Source organism: Cynara cardunculus, unplaced genomic scaffold (genome assembly GCF_001531365.2).
Source record: "Cynara cardunculus var. scolymus isolate 2C unplaced genomic scaffold, CcrdV1 Un_Scaffold_4779, whole genome shotgun sequence".
Classification (NCBI taxonomy): domain Eukaryota; kingdom Viridiplantae; phylum Streptophyta; class Magnoliopsida; order Asterales; family Asteraceae; genus Cynara; species Cynara cardunculus.
Window position 1 is genome coordinate 1 of NW_020202061.1, and position 9,163 is coordinate 9,163.

General features: G+C 35.2%; 1 protein-coding gene across 1 annotated transcript; it reads right to left on the reverse strand.

Moving 5' to 3' along the window:
* Positions 1-5: 5 nt before the first annotated feature.
* Positions 6-8,772, reverse strand: LOC112504153 (TMV resistance protein N-like; the record flags this gene model as incomplete). The annotated part of the gene is made up of 5 exons (XM_025108103.1): positions 8,571-8,772; positions 2,553-3,119; positions 768-1,896; positions 332-655; positions 6-245 (listed from the first exon to the last, which is right to left on the reverse strand). Coding segments are annotated over exons 2-5 (2,214 nt in total), but the record flags the coding sequence as incomplete, so codon positions are not given.
* Between the last annotated feature and the right edge of the window lie 391 nt (positions 8,773-9,163).

Here is a 9,163-nt window from a genome sequence, read left to right on the forward strand (position 1 = left end):
CCTATAGTTCTTAAAATCTTTCCAACCTCATTGCAATAACTCAGATCAATGAGCTCAAGGTGATCACATTGCCAAATTGATTCACAAACCTCAATCAAACCTATGCAATTTGAAAGTAATAACTTCTCAAGTGCAGGGAGTTCGATAAAGCCACAGAGACTATGAAGCTGTTTACAGAAACTTAGATTAAGAATCTTCAATGATCTAAGCAACCGTTTGTTGTCTTTTGAGCACGAGCCAGTTAGCTGTTAAAATAGAGATAAGGTAAAATACTTAGTGAATTGTATTAACCCAACATAGAAGAATAATATAAATTAAAGCAGATGCTTACCTTTTGCGACTTCCCAGGTCGTTGCGAGTTGCCATACGACATGTCCAGAGATTTGAAGCTGCTATAAGACATGTCAAGGGCAACTAGATTCTCCAATTGCAAGTTTGGAGGTATATACTCTAAAGGGAACCCATGCATACACAACCATCTTAATTTTTTAGGGAAGTTCTCATAAGATCCACCGAGTCGCACATAATTGAGTTGTAGTAGCATTAAGTTATCCATCTTTCTCAATGCATCTGTTTTCAACTCAACCGAGTCATACATGTTCTCTTTCTCAAGCATTTCCATGTCTAGAACAAGGCCTTTAAGCTTTCTTGTACCCTAAGAAGTAACAGAAATGTCAAATTACTTATTAACCTTATGTTAGTGTAAACAAATATTGTGTGTTACTTAAAAATTTGCACAATTATGACAAGTATAAATGGCCTCTTACTCTGTTTTGTTCCAATACATTGAATGACTCTTCATGACACCACAATCGACTACGCTTCTCTGGCATGTCAGGTGATTCTTGGCGTACTATATCTCTTCCCATCTCTTGAACCAATTGATGCATCATCAACTTCTTATTACTATCAATCGAAAGAAGGCATCTATCAACGAGATTCTTGATCCCAAGTACTGTGCGGATCTTACATGCCTTCAATATTGTTTCAGTTGATTCTCTATCTTTCCCAGCAAAAAAACAAGCAATGTGCTTAAACAATTCCTTGTCATCTGTAGATGGTAAAGAGTCGAAGCTCATTTGCAAGACCTTCTTAATACGAGAATCAGGTTCTTCCTTTAGCCTTTCTAGGCAATCCTCCCATTCAGCTATATTTCCATTACGTAGAGACCTGCCCAAAACTGAAAGAGCCAATGGATGTCCTTTACAATATTTCACAAGCTCTTTTGAAACCTCTTTGTAACCTTCCTCCGGACTGCTGCACTTGAAGGCATGAAGACATAAAAGCTCCAGTGACTGAGTCTCATATAAGGCTTCGAGTAAGTGCTTTGTATGCTTGGGTTGAACTTTAAGGTTGAATAGCTCACACTTTTCTGTCAACGACGCGTCCTTGGCCGTTATTATGATTTTGCATCCCGGATGAAAACCTTTGTTTCCAAGTAATGCATCCAATTGACTGAAACTATCAACATCATCAAGAACTAGGAACACCTTTTTATTTGCTAGTGTATTCTCAATCTGAGAGGTGTATATAGAAACATCATGGACTTGAATTGAACTTTTATTTGAAATGTCACCACAAATTTGTTTTTGTAAATCAAGCAATCCAGTTAATTTTTCAGCACATCTCCTACTGATATCTTCTACAAAGCTGCTTCTTTGGAATTCACGACAATGCAAGCAAAAAAGATATTTGGCCAAAGATGTCTTCCCAATCCCACCCATGCCTACAATTGTGAGAATTTCAGCACAAGTAGAGGATCCATCTTCCAACCAATAAGTAATGAATTTGATGTGGTGGTCCATGCCGATAAGAAATGGTACAGTCACTTTTAAGGGTACACCTAATCTACGATGAATTTCAGTAACAATTTCTTGAATGAACTCCGTCTCTTTCCTGAAATTTGAAACATCAATGTGAAAACCAAACAAATCAGATTCGTCACATTTTGCTACTATTTTTCAATTATGTTTTCTTTTTGCCAATTTATGTGATGTTAGAAAGTTGTACACTCTCTTTTGGTCATTAATGAAAATATCGAGTTTCTCTCTCATACTTCTAATATTTATTACTTGAAGTAGATGTAGTTTAGTAGCGACTAAAATACCCATTTATATATATACACACACACACACAAGTATGTTATTTTGCTACCTACAGTTTCTTACCAAGCTTTCTTTACTTAGAACAAGAAGCACATTTTCTTATTGACTTACTTTGATGATAAAATTCTTCCTACATGTGTGTATGTGTGTGATTCATAGGTGCAAAGAAAATTGAAAAATCGAAAATGATTATATAAATCTTGAGAGAGGGAGCAATAATTAACACATAGATGGTAATTAATTAATTAAGAAATATGAGGAAATAATCATTTCAATATTAAATSTCCTTATTCTATATGTATCCTAAGGGCACATAATAGAAAAACCTTTCAAACATATTGAAAATAGACAAGAGATGTATATTTATGGCACTAAAGAAACTTATTGAATTGCACACGGTTCTGTATTTAAATTAATGTGTTCAAATTTGGGCAAGAAAGTTGTTACCGATTCTTTGAATTTTTTCCCTTTAAGTCAGCAATTTCCGTCAGTGCTTCATTCCATAGCTCCACTTTTTTAGCCCAATGACTTCGTTTCTTTGCATTTGTCTCTATCTCCATCCTGTGCTTATGCTTCTCCATAGCAATTCCAAAGCTGTTTTGTTGCTTCCTGACATCGGTGGGCTCGACATGATAGAAGATGGGAATAACAATATGACCGGAGGTCCTCTTTTGATCGAGGATCAGTACCAATTCATCGAGACACCAGGTCGAAGAAGCATAATTCTGAGACAACACAATAATAGAAGCTCTGGATGCTTTGATTGCACTCTCCAACTCTGGTTTCAAATCTTCTCCCGTTTCCATCTCTTCATCGTCCAAAAAGGTAGTGATATTAACATTGAAAAGCGCCTCGTAAAGATGATCGGTGAAATTATGGCGAGTGTCAAGACCCCTAAAACTTAAAAATACATCATATCTATAAGCATGAGTTGAAGAAGATGAGCATATTTCAGAGAGAACAACCATTATGAATTATGGGAAGGTAGGAATGACCCGAGAGATGAGTAGAGACCTATAGGAGTAGGCTTAATGATTATACAAATAATAGTGGATCCAACTAATAATGAATTTAATCAATAGTGGAAGCCCAAGTCAAGTCAACAATATCAAAAGCAAACATGAATGAATTTAAAAAGAAAAAGAATTCATGATGACATTCTGTCTTTGTAAATGTGAGAAAGATATCATCAGTATCATAATTAGTGGATCCAATTCTGCTATATCTGTGAATGTTGCTTTAAAATTAAAGACAAGATTGATAAATAATATCATAATATGACAGTTTTGTCACATACTATAATTTGTAAGAATACAATAAATTGTACGTTAACATAAGCTCATTACTAATAAATTCATAACTTAAGACATTATCGGGTTTACAGGACGCCTAAAGTTTAATTGTCCGAATAGAGTGCTTTACTGGACTTAAGTTTACATGATTAAAGAATAAAATGTTATATCTAAAAGTGTTACAATAAATTTATAGGATGCTTTCGAGCATCATAACATGTTTTTAGAGCATTTTTTAAAATAAGAAGTTGTATTAGCTATTTTATAGGATATTTTCTGACAAATGTATTATAAACCCATCTTTTTATAGGACACTCTTGTTTATAGAACACTTCCTCAAACAGAGTCCTATAAAATAGCTAATACGACACTATATTTTAAAAAATGTCCTAGAAAACTTATTACGATGCCTAAAAGTGCAATATAAACTTATTGTAACACTTTTAGATAGGATGTTTTTTTTTTTGGTCCTATAGACTTAGGTCCTATAAGGCACGCCATTAGGATATTTCAACACTTTAGGGGTCCTATGTATAAACTCAATTTTGTCATAGTGACTAAGGGGACGTTCGGTTCATTTTAAGAATAGAGATGGGAGCAAAAATAAATATGATTGAAAATGGATTTGAATATACTCATTACATTATTTAACATTGTTTTGCATCATTGATGCTTGGAGATAAATAAAAACATAAAACATCCAAAAATGGCAGTATCTCTATCTCTCCCTCCCCCCTCCCAAAATCCTTTTTTCTAGACAGATTGCACATATGAAATCATTACAGATGCAGTCATCATAACTTCACTTTTATTACGGATTGGGTCCCTTGTCCTAACTCCACTAATCATTGCTCTGTTAATTCAGGGGTAATATCGTCTTTTTACCTTTTATCCTTTACAAAATATATACAAGTTTTATATATATGTGTGTGTGTGTGGCTACAACTCATCGTTGCCCCCAAGAAAGTCCATGCCGCCCTCCCTCCTCCCCAACTCAGGCCACTCACCACTGCCCGCACCTTACCTCCCCTTTTTCTCTCGGGCACTCTCTCTATTTTAATTTGTTCTCAGTAGTGGCTGCCGACCAGATCAAAGAGAGAGCAAAAACGTTGGCTTGTAACTTGCGGCTTCCCTCATCACCCATTCCCCTTAGACACCATAACACGAAATGGGTTTTTTTGGATATGTCAACAAAATGAACAAACAAAAGCAAGCACCATTCTGACCTTGCATAATTAGTATCATCCTTATGAACCTTTTGAGGCAACCCAAGATAAAATTTCATTTTTTTTTTTTGGAACAGCAAATATTATTAAAACAAATATTATTTCATTTTTTTGCTGTCTTCACTTTTCAACTTAATCCAACAGCTTCACTACGGGATCTGGGATGGGTTTTGTTTTGAAATCGATTTGGATTGGATTTGTTTGAAATTGATTTATTAAGTTCTGGTGAGTTGTAGAATTGACTTAGTACAATGAGCAAGGCTTGAGAAACAAATTTCTCTGTTTTGGTGAGTTCTTTTGCACCCATCAAACYGTAGAAATTTGTATCAGATATCATCATCATCATCATCCTAATTGCTATAAACAGAGCTCGGAATCATCTGCAAAAAATGCGATCATGTTGCAGGATTGCTCAAAAACTGGCCCCAAAAAGGCAATGGTGGTCATACTACTTCCAAATTTCTCAACCCCTCTAGCGATCATATAAGTGTTATTAGCTTCCACCACCACCATAACATCTCTAGTTCTCGATCCAACAATGGTGAAACAGTTTTTGCAATCTACCTGCACAGTCTTTCTTGAACTTGCAATTTGAAGCTATGAAATAATGCAATCGATCGCAGAAGAGTTTTTGTTATTGGATTCACTTCTCCACCAGAGAAAAATGCGACACCAGGGATAGGGATGGTGAAGTATTGGCGGGGTTTATAGTGTATGTTCTGTTTTTATTTTTTTTAAATGTTGTACACCGTTGTACATAAGCTTTATGAACTTGTACAATAAAATCTCAGTCTAAAAGACAAAAATACCCCTCACTTCAGAAGCATGTGAGGGGGTTAAGAGTGCATTAAACAAAGTTAGGTTCAAGGATCCAATATTTAACAAAATTGGAACCACAATGGTGATGTCCTTAATTAATTAATTTGTTTAGGGACCCAATTCATAATTTTGATATAACCACACAGACCAAAATATGTAATCTACTCTTAATAAAATATGAATTTCTTCAAAAATAAACTATAACATCAATTATTGTGACATAAAAGTCATGTGTGCCGGGTCTACCAAATGGATATATATATATATATATATATATATATATATATATAATACCAACATGGAACAAATAATTTGTTTTGGTCAATTAAAAAGTTATTATGGAATCTTTTTATTATAGTTAATAATGTCACATTATTGATTCTTATGTAGATAAGAAACATCATGGTATTTTTTAATAAAGATAATGACGGTGTATTTTGTCATACAGTAGGCCTCAATGATTATCCTCTATTAGAATGAGTTTATCAATTGATGACTAGTTAATCTTATGGAGTTAAAAAAAAAATTAAGAAACTGTACATGTGAAGTGATTACTTGTAAACTTGAAATTTAAAAGATTATGAATTACTAAGGTGTACGCAATAGGTAATAAGTGGTTCTTACAACTTTTACCGAAAGTTCTATAATATAATATAGACATACATAATTTGAATTAAAATCTAACCAATGCTATGTTGCATTTCTTGTGGTTACTAACATATATAAGAGGTTTGACAAGAGAACATCTTGTATATTCCATGATGTGTTCTTTGAGAGGAGAGATGCATGTAAATGGAAACTCTGGACTCTTTATGGTGCCTACTAATATAACTCCGACATTTCATTGAAATCCCAAGCATAGGATTTTGAAATCCTTCATGGTGCTTAGTATTTCGTGGGATTTCGTAAGATTGTATGTGATAATGTTTTAAAAATGTTAAAAAAATTGTTTTGGAATCATCAATTAATGAAAATGTAATTTAATTATTTTTATAAATATTGGAATCCAATTCAATTCCAAATCCTATAAACCAAACACACCAAAAATTCCAAATCCAAATCCCTCTACGAAATCCAAATCCCTCAAAACCATTTCATCAAACTAAATGCCCCCTTAAAGTACCCTTACGTAGTGTTCGGTTGGTCGGAATCTGATGGAATTTGAAGAAATTGGAATAGTCAATTCCAATGACCAAATTCCATTTATGCGCTTGGTTCATTCTTTGAGTTTTGGTCAGGAATTCGAATTCTAAATATGGCAAAATGTAAATTCCTTAGGTTCTAGCATGGAACTCCAATTCCTTTATCCCATTTTAGAAAAATTATTATGCTCTTATATTACTCCATTATATTCCATCTCACCACGAGGGTTGTCAACACCGTCGTTACCATTGATGCCTTCACCCCCACCCTCACCATCTCCTTCACCGACCACTGATGTCACCAACGTCACCACAATCGTCACCACAACCACAACTATCGTTACACCATCACCACCACCATCTCCCATCCACCACCATTATTATGTTCAACAAACCAAACAAACATATTCAAATTGTTTCGAGAAATTCCATTCCAGTTCCTGCCAACCTAACACATGGTCACAGCTGATGAAATTTCATTCCAATTCCTTCAAACCCTAATTACTTTGACAGATCGCATTATGTGAACCAAACACCCCCTTATGAAAACAAAAGTCAATATGAGATTAACGTTGGTTTAGGCAAGTTTTTAAGTAGATGATGACGATGACTTAAATCAAAATTAGGAATCCGCAGAGTTTAAGGTGTTGTTTGGTTCATGGAATCCATTGGATTTCAAAGGAATTGGAATTACCAATTCCTTTCACCAAATTCTAGTTCATATATTTGGTTCACATCTTGAAATGAATGGAATTGTTAAATTCCTTTGAATTCGTGGTTGAGGGATTCGATCATTCCTTCGCATAAAGTCAAGGAATTGATTTCCATTTATTGGCAAATGTAAAGGATTCCATACGTAGGAGGTAGATGATGACACCCGTGAGAAGGGTCAAGAGTTTGATGGTCGAGGGGTGAGAAAAAGGTGTAGGCTAAGAAGGACATGGGATGACTAGTTGAGGATGAACATGAGCCTTAGATATTTGAGAGGACATGAACTTCTAACGGTAGGGATTTGTAGGTGGGGCGAGGGGAGAGTAGTAGAGGGTGAGATTGTAGTTATCTATATTGTTTTTGTGCTCCCTCAYCCCTTTTTTGTTTGTGTAACCTATTTCCCTTTCGTCTACCGTGTTACATTGTCTAGCTTCTTATACACACGCTCACACATATGTCTCACTTGCTTGGTATATCTATTTGTTCTGCAAGCCAAATGTATGTTTCACGAAAATACTCCTTGGGATAGAGGTAAGGTTTGTGTACAACTTACCCTCCCTAGACCGTACATACCTCTTCGTGGGATTTACTATGTCATTCGGTTTGGTTTTAAAATAGAGTTAAAAGAATGCACTTGTACTCTTGTAGCAGTGTGATTGGGATGTGAAAGAAGCAGATAAGCATATTAGCCCAAGTAGTGGTTGGGAAAGACATGTACTRTTGTTTGGTTTGAAAGATGGAGARGTTGACAATTAAGGATATTCATCATATATAGGATATAAAAGCAAAGTGAACAAGTATCACTAAAAGATGTATCGAGGATAACTCTCCATATCATAGGAAGGGGCATATTATTATTACTATTAAAGCCCAAACTACTAAAAACCAATTAAATAATAGGATAATATATATAACTAACACCGAGAGGAGTTACTCTTTGATACTGAGTACATAGATTATACTGATGTAATTTTGACTAAAAGTCCAAATGATTAGGTGTAGCAACCCCGGTAGGCAGTAATCACCAACCCCATAGGCTTACACCATCAACCAAAAAAAACCTAACTGCTAGAATTCTATGCTACTAATAACTAATTAGGCMTTTCATTTTCATTCCCTATCAACAGCACAACACTATGTTAATACATCAGTAGCACAACACTATGTTAATCCTATTTTCCATGCCTAAGACAATTAGTTAACCAAAGGATCACAAAGTTAATAGAAATGAGCAGATAGGCATTTATTTAAAAAGTAATCGAGACAGAGATGTACCTGTTCAAATTGGTTATTTTAAGGAGGGAAAAGGCGTAAGGGAACAACACCCAGATTGTTCAGGGTTGGCTTCGACAAACGGATGATGCTCAAACATGGTGATTCGGGTGATAGTTGGGGAGTATCGGCAGAGGAAGTGAGCGACAGAGGAGCGGGCGATGCCGGTACCGATGATGCAGACATGAGCGGTGGTTTGGGGAAGAAGATGAAGAGCGATGGTGGTGCAATGCAATCCCCCAGTCGACAATGGAGGATCCGCAGGGGTTTAATTGGTTCAATTCCCAGCAATTACATTTTATTTTTTCTTTCATTAAATAATTATTAAAATTACGTTTTCATTTTGCAAAATTTTCATCTTTGGCATTTAAATTTTACCAATAAGCACTTGCCGGGTAAGTGTTTGATAAACGGCCCTTAAACAAGGATGGGTCACGACATAATGTTTGCTCTGTTAACTCCTTTTCCTTTTGAAATTGGTAGGAAGAAGGGGATTACTTGGTAGAAACCATTACCTTTTAAAGTTAGAGAATCCTAACTGTTTCTATATTAATTCCGAAAATAACCCCTCAATAAATCAAATGATTGACAAAATA